General features: G+C 43.8%; 1 pseudogene and 1 gene segment (V, D, J or C); both read left to right on the top strand.

Moving 5' to 3' along the window:
- Nucleotides 1–1,570: 1,570 nt before the first annotated feature.
- LOC126082148 (T cell receptor beta variable 19-like) lies at nt 1,571–2,274 on the top strand (annotated as a pseudogene).
- Nucleotides 2,275–3,230: 956 nt separating this feature from the next.
- Nucleotides 3,231–4,229, top strand: LOC126082147 (T cell receptor beta variable 20-1-like). The segment is given in 2 exon segments: nt 3,231–3,286; nt 3,820–4,229. Coding segments are annotated over 2 exon segments (441 nt in total).
- The last annotated feature ends 9,566 nt before the right edge of the window (nt 4,230–13,795 follow it).

Below are 13,795 nucleotides of genomic sequence, written 5' to 3'. Positions count from 1 at the left end.
CTCGGTCCTCTTCTCCTGCAGGCCACACAGAACCTGGAGTCCTCTAGACCCTCCATCACAGGCTCACAGAGGTGGGCCAGAAGGTGACTCTGAAGTGTGACTTCCCCCTTCTGGTCACGTATTTGTGTACTGGTACAAGCAGAGTCAGGGACAGGGCATGAAGTTTCTGATTTCCTTTCAATATCAAAAAGCCGAGGTGGTGTCAGGGATGCCCAGGGAGTGGATCTTGGCCAAGAGGCCCAAAAGGCCCTTCTCCACACTGAGCATACAGCCTGAGGAGCATGGGGACTCAGCGGTATGCCTGCATGCCAGAGGCTGTGGGGGCACCACACAGTGTGGCCAATCCCTCAGCCCATGCACAAACCCTTGGCTTTCTCCCACTCCTGACTTTAAGAACACCTTCCAGCTTGGTCTTCCCGCCACAGAAGCAATACGAAGGTTGACTGTTGTGGTTCCAGCTGCTCCCAGTGGAGAGAAAGACCGTGAACGATGTCTTCAATCATCACCATGGGTGTGCTTTGGGGCACTGGCTTCTGAAACACCTAAAAAACCACACAGCATCGGGCAGTCTGAAGAAGACAAGCTTAGAAGTAGAGGCTCCAAGACAAATCTTATATATATACACACATACATACATATATATATAGTGTATGCATATATGTATTTATATATTATATATGTATAAGAAACCCTTTGCCGTCAAGTCAATTCTGACTCATAGCAACCCTGTAGGACAGAGTAGACCTGCCCCATAGGGTTTCCAAGGAGTGGCTGGTGGATTTGACTGTGGATCTTTTGGTTAGCTGCTGAGGTCTTAAGCACTGCACCGCTAGGGCTACAATATATATGTACATATGTGTGCATATACATATATCTGTTTAGATATGTTTTATACATATATTTATACATGCGTATGTGTGTATGCATACACCTATATGTATATAGACATTACCAAAGGACATTGAAGAAAGGCCAGGAAACAACCAAGAGGATGAAACTGACATAAATAAACACCTAAAACTGGCCAGAGAGGAAGTGGCCAATTGGACGAAAGACCCTGGTGTGAGGGCCCTCATGGACCCAAGTGCAGCCACCATGCTCGGCTCGGCAGCAGACATGAGTGGTGCGTTGATTTCCACAGCTGCTGCGGGTACCTGTGACCGAATCCAGGGGTCCCTCTTACCCTGAAAAAGATGACGGGATCTAGAGGCATCCTGCAGTACCAGAGTGTCTGCGAGCTCCTATGGGCAATCAAAGCATCACCATAAGCAGAAGGTAAAACAGACCCGCCAGTTGGAGGAAGCTTCCTGGGGAGTGCGGAGGTACCGCCCCCAGGGCAGAGGAAAATACAGAGGCCCTGAGACCCACGAGGAGGTGCACTGACTCCTGTCTCCTGGCCTCAGGCTCCTCATATTCAGAATTAGGGAACCTGCATTGAGTGGCTTCAGGATCCCTGCTGCTGTTCATCTAGCCTTCTAAGGATTTCATATATTCGGCCAGGGAGTCCCCAGAGTGTTCTCCTTCCCCTCTCTCCTCAAGTGCTGGGCACACAAGGAGACCCCTCCCCACAATGGCCAGACAGGTCCTCTGCTTCGTGGCCCTTTGTCTCCTGGGAGCAGGTGAGTGTGGGCTCAGGGAGGGATTCCTGCCCCACCTGCCATGATCTGCTCTCAGCCCCCCAGGGACAGCAGCATCAGCACCTCCTCTCTGGGCTGCAGCTTCTTTCTCTTCCCTCACAGGCATCGCAGATTCTGGAATCTCTCAGACCCAAAATACCCGGTCTGAGAGAAAGGACAGAACATGACCCTGAGCTGTGAACAGAGTTTCGATGACTACTCCATGGACTGGTACCAGCAGGACCCAGGGCAGGGGCGGAAGCTGGTCTACTACTCACCTGTGATAAATGACATCCAGGAAGGAGGTGCAGCTGCAGTCCACAGTGCCTCTCGGCAGAAGAAGGAGTGCTTCCCTCTGGTGGTGACACGGGCCCAAATGACCCACACAGCTCTGTACCTCTGTGCCAGCAGCAAGCCACACAGAAGCACGGCCACCCCCTCCCCGTGCACAAAAGTGTCCCAACCACAGGCCTGGGCATTTTGTGTCCACACCCTGCCCTCCTCCTACAGCCCAGCCAGGCACACGAAGCTGCTGCTGCTATATAAAAATGAACTAAAAGGAGGGCATATAAAAATGAAAGCAAAATGCTTTGGAGAAAACCCTGAGGCTCTTTGCAATTGCTCTTCATTTCCAGGAGTAATCCTGCAGGTCAAGTAGTCCAGCACACGCAAAGCAGAGAGAAATTCCCTAAATTTCCTAGGACCCATTTCCACGGGCCAATACTCAACTATGACGTCCACTACAGTAAAGTAACTCGAATTAACTATCCTCCAGTCTCCATGTTGCTTTACACAGAGACCTGCGAGCAATGATCAATAAACACTTCCAGGATCAGGCCCATCATTCCATGAGGTGAACTCTCATGCCATAGTCCTGAAGTAAATGCCACATGGAGTGAACAAAGGGGTGTCCTCATCACCAAAAATACCAAACCCACTACTGTGGAGTCAATTCTGACTCATAGCTACTCTATAGGACAGAGGAGAACAGCCTCATAGGGTTTTCTAGGCTGTAATCTTGATGGAAACAGACTGCCACATCTTTCTCCTGTGGAGCGGCTGGTGGGTTCAAACTGCCCTTCAGTTAGCAGTCGAGTGCTTAACCACTGCGAAACCAGGCTCCTTTGTCCTCTTCACAGCCATGAAGAAACACTGCACCTACAGCCTAGGATTTCTTATGCTCACCAGTAGCTGTCATGATTAACCATGATTTGTCTTGGTCTGATAACTGAAAACATTGCACAGAAGAAAAAAACTGACAATAACACCAACCACTACACAGATACCCCCTTTCCTTTTATACGGCTAAGAAAGTTGCGTAGATGTTGTTGTGAGCTGCCATCGAGCCGATTCCCACTCACTACAACCCCGTGTGAAGGTGCATAAGCCATTTCAAAGCTCCAGGTCTCAGCTTATCTCTTATAAAATTAGAGGCTGGATTAGAAAGCCTGAGTCCTCTTTTGGGAATGCCTAGTTCTCTGACCTTTGAGAAACGGATGCAGGTTGCACCATTGGTGAGCTCATCCCAAGGGGGCAGATCAGAGCGTTCCTCAGGAGAGCCCCCTAGGGGTGCAGAGAAGAACCCAGAGCAGGACCCAGTCTCTTGAGAGAAAGTGTGGTGAGAGGCCAGCCGTGGAGGATGCTGGTGCTGCTTCTGCTCCTGGGGCCCGGTATGTGCCTCATGTGGGTGTGTGTGTGTTTGTGTGGGTGTGTTTGAGTGTGTGTAAGTGTGTGTATATGTGTGAAGTAGTGTGTGTATGAGCGTGAGAGTGAGTGTGCTTATGTGTGTGCATGTGTGAGAGTGTATGTGAGTGTGTGTACGAGGTGTGTACAAGTATGTGTGTATGAGTGTATATGTCAGTGCCTGCATGAACATGTGTACCCGTGTGTATATGAATGTGTGTGTATGTGTATATGTGTGTGAGTGTGTAAGTGTGTGTATATGACTGTGTGTGTCTGTCTGTGTATGTGCGTGTGACTGTGAGAAGGTGCGGCCGTGCCCTCCAACAGCTAAAGGGCAAGGTGAGAGATGACCAGTCAGGGGGCTGGGGTTGTGATCCTGAGAGCAGGACAGGGAGATTTCACAGAACAAATAGGGCTCTCTGGAGCTGGGGGAAGAGTGGGGAGTGAGGCTGAGGTATCTCCTTGGGTCAGTTAGGGCTCCTGGCCTAGAGCCCCTCACCCTTGGCCTCTGTGTCTCCAGGCTCCATGCTGGGTGCCCTTGTCTCTCAACACCCGAGCTGGGCCATCTGCAAGAATGGGACCTCAGTGGAGATCAAGTGCCACGTCACGGGCATCCAGGCAACAACGATGCTCTGGTATCTCCAGCTTCCAGAGCAGGGCTTCACCCTGATCGCAACTTCTGTCCAGGGCTCCGGCGTCACCCACGAGCAAGGCTTCACTGGGGCCAAGTTCCCCATCAGCCACCCAGACTTCACGTTTTCAAATCTGACGGTGACCAACGCACAGGCTCAGGACAGCAGCCTCTACTTCTGTGGTGCCAGTGACACAGTGCCAGGCAGAGATCAGGGACCTGAGCAAGAACCTCTGCCTGGACGCCCCCTTCTGTTCCCCAGGGGTCCGTGGGCCCTGTGGGAGGGGTGTGCAGGGTAGGAAACCACAGCTCCTTGAACTGAGACACCTGTGAGTGTGTGTGTGTGTGTGTGTAGAGAGAGAGATTGAGAGTGTGTGTGTGCGTATGTGTAGATAGGGAATGTGTATGTTCGTATGTATATATAGAGTGTCTGAGTGTGAAGTGTGGGGGCACCTTGTGTGAAACCCAGAAAACGGGCATGGCGCTGGGTCTATAAGTGACCACCGACATGGAGACATCCCTGGACTGAAAATTATAAAACCTGGATGGTTGTCCTGACTCTGCCACATGTTAATGATGGAAAACATGATTGGAAAAATTCACTATAGGTAGAAAAAAAAATGTAATAATAAAATTCCTGAGATTTTTGTGGTAAACGTGGACTTCAGCTTTCCTAGACTATTCAACACCATCTTCTCACCATGTTGGGCCCTCGAGATAAAGAGGGATAAGTCAGCCAAACAAGAGCTTCACTCATGAGAACATTTCCATGATGAACTACATAGTACTTTGCTTGATGAATGAACAGGTAAGAAGAGGTACAGGGAAGGTGTTGGCTGAGCTAACTCTTGAGAGAGGTGACTAAGGAGAGAGAAGGCAGAGGAGCATATAAGGGAGACTTCCAACAACATGGCTTGTCTAAGGACATAGAGAGCTCTGTCAGAAGCCAGATGCAGAGAAGTGAAGCAGTGAGTGTAATCCCTTGCGCAGAAACCTTTCCCTAGGGAAAACCAAATATTACAATGACCACCGATCTTGTATGACCCAGAAGGAAGGGGGAAAAACAAACAAACATGCACATGCATTTAATAGAAGAAGAAACATATTTGACCAATTAACAGAGGAAGAGATATTTAATTCTTTTTTTTTTTTTAATATTTATTAAGCTTCAAGTGAACATTTACCATTCCAATCAGTCTATCACATGTAGGTTTACATACATCTTACTCCCTTCTCCCACTTGCTCTCCCCCTATTGAGTCAGCCCTTACAGTCTCTCGTTTTGTGCCAATTTTGCCATCTTCCCTCTCTCTCTATCTTCCCATCCCCCCTCCAGTCAAGAGTTGCCAACACACTCTCCCATGTCCACCTGATTTAATTAGCTCACTCTTCATCAGCATCTCTCCCCCCCCCCACTGACCAGTCCTTTTCATGCCTGACGATTTGTCTTCGGGGATGGTTCCTGTCCTGTGCCATCAGAAGTTCTGGGGAGCATTGCCGCCGGGATTCCTCTCGTCGCAATCATACCATTAGGTGTGGTCTTTTAATGAGAATTTGGGGTCTGTATCCCATTGGTCTCCTGCTCCCTCAGGAGTTGTCTGTTGTGCTCCCTGACAGGGCAGACATCGATTGTCACGGGCACCAACTAGTTCTTCTGGTCTCAGGATAATGTAGGTCTCTGGTTCATGTGGCCCTTTCTGTCTCTTGGGTTCTTAGTTGTCGTGTGACCTTGGTGTTCTTCCTTTGCCTTTGCTCCAGGTGGGTTGAGACCAATTGATGTATCTTAGATGGCCGCTTGTTGGCATTTAGGACCCCAGGCGCCACAATTCAAAGTGGGATGCAGAGTGTTTTCATAATAGAATTATTTTGCCCATTGACTTAGAAGTCCCCTCAAACCAAGTTCCCCAGACCCCAGCCCCTGCTCCGCTGACCTTTGAAGCACTCATTTTATCCCGGAAACCTCTTTGCTTTTAATCCAGTCCAATTAGGCTGACCTTCCTTGTATTGAGTGTTGTCTTTCCCTTCACCCAAAGCAGTTCTTATCTACAGATTGATCAATAAAAATCTCTCTCCCTCCCTCCCTCCCTGCCTCCCCCCTTTGTAACCACATAAGTATGTGTTCTTCTCCATTTTTTCTATTTCTCAAGATCTTATACTAGTGGTCTTATACAATATTTGTCCTTTTGCAACTGACTCATTTCGCTCAGCATAATGCCTTCCAGATTCCTCCATGTTATGAAATGTTTCACAGATTCGTCACTGTTCTTTATCGATGCGTAGTATTCCATTGTGTGAATATACCACAATTTATTTACCCATTCGTCCGTTGACGGACATCTTGGTTGCTTCCAGCTTTTTGCTATTGTAAACAGAGCTGCAATAAACATGGGTGTGCATATATCTGTTTGTGTGAAGGCTCTTGTATCTTTAGGGTATATTCCGAGGAGTGGGATTTCTGGGTTGTATGGTAGTTCTATTTCTAACTGTTTAAGATAACGCCAGATGGATTTCCAAAGTGGTTGTACCATTTTACAATCCCACCAGCAGTGTATGAGAGTTCCAATCTCTCCGCAGCCTCTCCAACATTTATTATTTTGTGTTTTTTGGATTAATGCCAGTCTAGTTGGTGTGAGATGGAATCTCATCATAGTTTTAATTTGCATTTCTCTAATGGCTAATGATCGAGAGCAGTTTCTCATGTATCTGTTGGCTGCCTGAATATCTTCCTTAGTGAAATGTGTGTACATATCCTTTGCCCACTTCTTGATTGGGTTGTCTGTCTTTTTGTGGTTGAGTTTTGACAGAATCATGTAGATTTTAGAGATCAGGCACTGGTCTGAGATGTCATAGCTGAATATTCTTTCCCAGTCTGTAGGTGGTCTTTTTGCTCTTTTGGTGAAGTCTTTAGATGAGCATAGGTGTTTGATTTTTAGGAGCTCCCAGTTATCTGGTTTCTCTTCATCATTTTTGGTAATGTTTTGTATTCTGTTTATGCCCTGTATTAGGGCTCCTAGGGTAGATCCTATCTTTTCTTCCATGATCTTTATCGTTTTAGTCTTTATGTTTAGGTCTTTGATCCACTTGGAGTTAGTTTTTGTGCATGGTGTGAGGTATGGGTCCTGTTTCATTCTTTTGCAAATGGATATCCAGTTATGCCAGCACCATTTGTTAAAAAGACTATCATTTCCCCAATTGACTGACACTGGTCCTTTGTCAAATACCAGCTGCTCATATGCGGATGGATTTATATCTGGGTTCTCAATTCTGTTCCATTGGTCTATGTGCCTGTTGTTGTACCAGTACCAGGCTGTTTTGACTACTGTAGCTGTATAATAGGTTCTGAAATCAGGTAGAGTGAGGCCTCCCACTTTCTTCTTCTTTTTCAGTAATGCTTTGCTTATCCGGGGGTTCTTTCCCTTCCATATGAAATTAGTGATTTGTTTCTCTATCCCCTTAAAATATGACATTGGTATTTGGATTGGAAGTGCGTTATATGTATAGATGGCTTTTGGTAGAATAGACATTTTTACTATGTTAAGTCTTCCTATCCATGAGCAGGGTATGTTTTTCCACTTAAGTATGTCCTTTTGAATTTCTTGTAGCAGAGTTTTATAGTTTTCTTTGTATAGGTCTTTTACATTCTTGGTAAGATTTATTCCTAAGTATTTTATCTTCTTGGGGGCTACTGTGAATGGTATTGATTTGGTTATTTCCTCTTCGGTGTTCTTTTTGTTGATGTAGAGGAATCCAAGTGATTTTTTGTATGTTTATTTTATAACCTGAGACTCTTCCAAACTCTTCTATTAGTTTCAGTAGTTTTCTGGAGGATTCCTTAGGGTTTTCCATGTATACGATCATGTCATCTGCAAATAGTGATAACTTTACTTCCTCCTTGCCAATCTGGATACCCTTTATTTCTTTGTCTAGCCTAATTGCCCTGACTAGGACTTCAAGTACGATGTTGAATAAGAGCGGTGATAAAGGGCATCCTTGTCTGGTTCCCGTTCTCAAGGGAAATGCTTTCAGGTTCTCTCCATTTAGAGTGATGTTGGTTGCATAGATGCCCTTTATTATGTTGAGGAACTTTCCTTCAATTCCTATTTTGGTAAGAGTTTTTATCATAAATGGGTGTTGAACTTTGTCAAATGCCTTTTCTGCATCTATTGATAAGATCATGTGGTTTTTATCTTTTGTTTTATTTATGTGATGGATTACATTAATGGTTTTTCTGATATTAAACCAGCCTTGCATACCTGGTATAAATCCCACTTGATCAGGGTGTATTATTTTTTTGATGTGTTGTTGGATTCTATTAGCTAGAATTTTGTTGAGGATTTTTGCATCTATGTTCATGAGGGATATAGGTCTATAATTTTCTTTTTTTGTAATGTCTTTACCTGGTTTTGGTATCAGGGAGATGGTAGCTTCGTAGAATGAGTTGGGTAGTATTCCGTCTTTTTCTATGCTTTGAAATACCTTCAGTAGTAGTGGTGTTAAGTCTTCTCTGAAGGTTTGGTAGAACTCTGCAGTGAAGCCGTCTGGGCCAGGACTTTTTTTTGTTGGAAGTTTTTTGATTACCGTTTCAATCTCTTTTTTTGTTATGGGTCTATTTAGTTGTTCTACTTCTGAATGTGTTAGTTTAGGTAGGTAGTATTGTTCCAAGAATTCATCCCTTTCTTCTAGGTTTTCAAATTTGTTAGAGTACAATTTTTCGTAGTAATCTGAAATGATTCTTTTAATTTCATTTGGCTCTGTTGTGATGTGGTCCTTCTCGTTTCTTATTCGGGTTATTTGTTTCCTTTCCTGTATTTCTTTAGTCAGTCTAGCCAATGGTTTATCAATTTTGTTAATTTTTTCAAAGAACCAGCTTTTGGCTTTGTTAATTCTTTCAATTGTTTTTCTGTTCTCTTTTTTTTTTTTTTTTAATTCATTTAGTTCAGCTCTAATTTTTATTATTTGTTTTCTTCTGGTGCCTGATGGGTTCTTTTGTTGCTCACTTTCTATTTGTTCAAGTTGTTGGGACAGTTCTCTGATTTTGGCTCTTTCTTCTTTTTGTATGTGTACACTTATCGATATAAATTGGCCTCTGAGCACCGCTCTTGCTGTGTCCCAGAGGTTTTGATAGGAAGTATTTTCATTCTCGTTGCTTTCTAAGAATTTCATTATTCCCTCCTTGATGTCTTCTATAACCCAGTCTTTTTTCAGGAGGGTATTGTTCATTTTCCAAGTATTTGATTTCTTTTCCCTAGTTTTTCTGTTATTGATTTCTAGCTTCATTGCCTTGTGGTCTGAGAAGATGCTTTGTAATATTTCGATGTTTTGGATTCTGCAAAGATTTGTTTTATGACCTAATATGCGGTCTATTCTAGAGAATGTTCCATGTGCACTAGAAAAAAAAGTATATTTTGCAGCAGTTGGGTGGAGAGTTCTGTATAAGTCAATGAGGTCAAGTTGGTTGATTGTTGTAAGTAGGTCTTCCATGTCTCTATTGAGCTTCTTACTGGATGTCCTGTCCTTCTCTGAAAGTGGTGTGTTGAAGTCTCCTACTATAAATGTGGAGGTGTCTATCTCACTTTTCAATTCTGTTAAAATTTGATTTATGTATCTTGCAGCCCTGTCATTGGGTGCATAAATATTTAATATGGTTATGTCTTCCTGATCAATTGTCCCTTTTATCATTATATAGTGTCCTTCTTTATCCTTTGTGGCGGATTTAAGTCTAAAGTCTATTTTGTCAGAAATTAATATTGCTACTCCTCTTCTTTTTTGCTTATTGTTTGCTTGATATATTTTTTTCCATCCTTTGAGTTTTAGTTTGTTTGTGTCTCTAAGTCTAAGGTGTGTCTCTTGTAGGCAGCATATAGATGGATCGTGTTTCTTTATCCAGTCCGTGACTCTCTGTCTCTTTATTGGTGCATTTAGTCCATTTACATTCAGCGTAATTATAGATAAATAAGTTTTTAGTGCCGTCATTTTGATGCCTTTTCATGTGTGTTGTTGGCCATTTCATTTTTCCACATTTTTTTTGTGCTGAGACATTTTTCTTAGTAGCTTGTGAGATCCTCATTTTCATAATGTTTAACTTTGTGTTTATTGAGTCGTTACGTTTTTCTTGGCTTTTTTCTTGAGTTATGGAATTGATATTCCTTTTTGTGGTTACCTTTTTATTTACCCCTATTTTTCTAAGTAAAAACCTAACTTGTATCGTTCTATATCGCCTTGTGTCACTCTCCATCTGGCAGTTCAATGCCTCCTATATTTAGTCCCTCTTTTTGATTATTGTGATCGTTTATCTATTGATTTCCACGATTTCCTGTTATGTGTATTATTTTGTTTATTTATTTATTTTTTAGAATTAGTCTTAATTTGTTTGTTTTTGTGCTTTCCCTATTTGAGTTGCGTTGATATCAGGACGTTCTGTTTTGTGACCTTGTATTGTGCTGGTACCTGATATTATTGGTCATCCGGCCAATCTCCTTTAGCATTTCTTGCAGTCTTGGTTTAGTTTTTGCAAATTCTCTAAACTTGTGTTTATCTGTAAATATCTTACTTTCTCCTTCATATTTCAGAGAGAGTTTTGCTGGATATATGATCCTTGGTTGGCAGTTTTTCTCGTTCAGTGCTCTGTATACGTCGTCCCATTCCCTTCTTGCCTGCAGAGATATTTAATTTTATTGGAGATCAGGAAAATTTGAAGCAAGACATAATGATATGCAAACTTATATACATACGATTATTGTCTTAGTTATCTAGTTGTTGTTTTTTTACTACAACAGAAAGACCACAAGACGATGGTTTCAACAAACAGAAGTTTATTTTCTCACAGTCTAGTAGACTGCAAGTCCAAATTGAGGGTGCAGCTGTGGGGGAAGTCTTTCTCTCTCTGTCGGCCCTGGGGGCAGGTCCTTGTCATCAATCTTCCCTTGATCGATAAGCTCCTCAGCACAGTCACCCCAGGACCAAAGAACAAGCTCTGCTCCTGGAACTACTTCCTTGGTGTTATGAGGTGTCCCTGGTGAGTCAAGGGGTTTAGGAATGTTCAACTATATGAGATAATGCCTAACTGCCTCCAAATAGTTTCTGTCATTATGCTCCCACCAGTGATGAGCAATTCATCCTGTCTATCCTCACCTTTGCCAACATTCGGTGTTGTCTTCTCATACTTTCATAATTGTTATGGATTGAATCGTGTTCCACTTGGTTAGGCCATGATTCTAAATATTGTGTGATCGTCCAACATTTTGACATCTGATGTGATTTGCTATGTGTTGTAAATCCTCCATCTATGATGTTAACGAAGCAGGATTAGAGGCTGTTATGTTAATGAGGGAGGACTCAGTCTACAGGTTTACACCCAGGGAGACTCTCACATACACACACGGAAGGACACAGATGTCACGGTGCTCTTAGGTAGCTCTGGCCACAATAGCAAACCATGAAACCACACTGCATAGGCCTTGACAGGAGTGATTAAACACAGAAAGAAAGTGCTACATCTAAAAAAGAATTACACATTTAGGTCATCAAAATGCTCTAGGATTTTACTTTGATGGTCCTGGTCCAAGAAGGACAAATTTGGATGGAATTACAGTCAATACTGTGGCCATATTTGCCCAAGGGAATGGATGTGAGCTGAGTCCCCAACAGTCAGCAGGGTTGAGAAAGGCAAGTCTGGACACAGCCCCAGTTCATGCCAACTGACACAGGGATCTTGTACTCTTAAGATGGTCTAGGACGATGATGGTGTGGGTAGAAATACAGGGAAGTGAGGGATTTAAAATATGTTTAGGTAGTCAAACAAAAGGATGGGTAACTGGTTAGACATGGGAGTCACTAGACAGGGAGGCAGTGGAGATGACTACTAGAGCTGGGTGGCTTGGGAGAGCCAGGTTGGGGAAGACCACGATTTACTTTCAGACCAGGTGCTGTTGGGGCAGAAATCCAACAGGAAGTACGCAGGAATCATCTGGATGCTCAAGAACGGAACTGGATGGAGGGAGAGACTCGGCACATTTATCACATCTGGAGAATGAAATTGCATGCGATCCCTCGATGAGCAAATGTACAGGGAGAAAGGCAAAGAGCTTAGAATAAGAGACTCAGGAGCACACTCCCCTTGAGTGCAGCTAGAGAGGTTAACGAGGCAACTGTCAGTTCATATTAATGGCCGGATAATGGTGTAGCTATAACAAAATTCAGCGGAGGATGCTGGCAGGTCACCACACCAGGTACAGCTTCTTCCCAACTCCACTACGTACTGGCTGTTCCTCACCCGCTGGAGCTGTCCACTCCCCACTGACCTCAGGGGAGGGGAAGGACTCTAGGAAATGTCCACAGGCGTCTGGTGAATACATCCCTTTGACCACCACGGAACAATGCGGGATCTTTCTGTAAAATACGCCTACAGCCTAAAGAGAAGGCCCAGATCTTCACCTGGAAAGAGAAGCTGTTAGATCTTTGTACCAGGTGGATAATTGCCAGGGACGGATTAACCAGTGAGCAGCATAGGCACCAGTTTACAGTAACCAAGGTACCCACTGCAGTCAAGTCGGTCCTGATTCATAGCAACCCCATAGGTTTCAAGGCTGTAAATCTCTACCAAAGCAGACTGCTACATCTTTCTTCTGCAGAGCAGCTGGTGATTTCGCACCACCAACTTTTCAGTTAGCACTCTAGTGCTTTCACCACTGCGCCACCAGTGCTCCTAACTGTGTTTATTACTAATCTGTAGTTTACAATTTCACATGTGTTTCACCACATCTTTTGAGAAACAGGCAAAATTGCGCATTACAGATTGGTAAGTAAGTACAATTAAGCCCGTGTGTACCCTGCTTATTGGATAATTCATCCCTGATAATGACTTGCAACATATTCTGGGATGCCAACAGATCCTACAAGAGAAGGATCTGATCTGACACTTTGGAATCCCATAGCATCTACTGTAACTTGATCCCATGAATGTCAGTAAATTTCTATTAGTACTTAAACTAGCCCAAGCCAGATTTGGTTCACCCCGCATGCACAGAAGGGCCAGCTGTGACCACTAATTGACCTCAACAGAGGACGCTGCAACAGGAGGAATGAACCAGAAGGAAAATCACCATCTGGACTCTATTCTGAAGCAAGAGGTCCGACAAGAACCATGTCACCTCCTGTTTCCTGGCTGCATTCTGGAATTTTCCCTCCCAAGTACACCTGCGCAGCCACTATCTTGATGCCCGAATCACATATAAGCAGTGCTTCCCCATATCCCAGGGAGCTGGATCTGAGGAACTTCCTCCCGACTCCTTGCTCTGGGCATTGCATTAAAAGTTACTTTCTCTTTCTCAAGGATTGGTGTCCAGATATGTGGCAAGTCACAGAGTGCTGGATAAGGACTCACCTTCTAGGGTTCGGTAACACTACCACATAGCTGACACCTGTATTTGTCTGATTCATACATAACTGACAAATAAATAAATAGGTATAAATAGATATGCGACTGAGTCTAGGGTAAGATCTTTATACCACACGACTCTACTTTAAACCAAAGCCGTTATGCTAGGGAGTCACCCTGGCATTACATCAGTGATAAAAGAGGTATTAATTTGTGAAAAAACTGATGTCCAAATTCTCCGTATTGGGAAAAGAGATTTATGGAGGAACACTCACTAGCTTTCCTGGAGAAGAGCCTGGCCTGGGTGTGGATGAACTGAGGAACAAGGGATCTCCCTCTGACTCAGCAATCTCACTCCTAGGCACCTTCCTGAGGAACCTGCTAATATGTTTAACAGGAAAGTTCGTAACATCTTTATTCAAAATAGCTAAAACCCAGAAACGATCGAATTCCAATAAAGAAGAAAAAAAAGTTAATGTATTCATATAAT

The sequence above is a fragment of the Elephas maximus genome, chromosome 8, assembly GCF_024166365.1.
Source record: "Elephas maximus indicus isolate mEleMax1 chromosome 8, mEleMax1 primary haplotype, whole genome shotgun sequence".
NCBI lineage: Eukaryota > Metazoa > Chordata > Mammalia > Proboscidea > Elephantidae > Elephas > Elephas maximus.
Note: the sequence above shows the minus strand (reverse complement) of the source record. Positions and strands in the feature narration are given on the sequence as shown.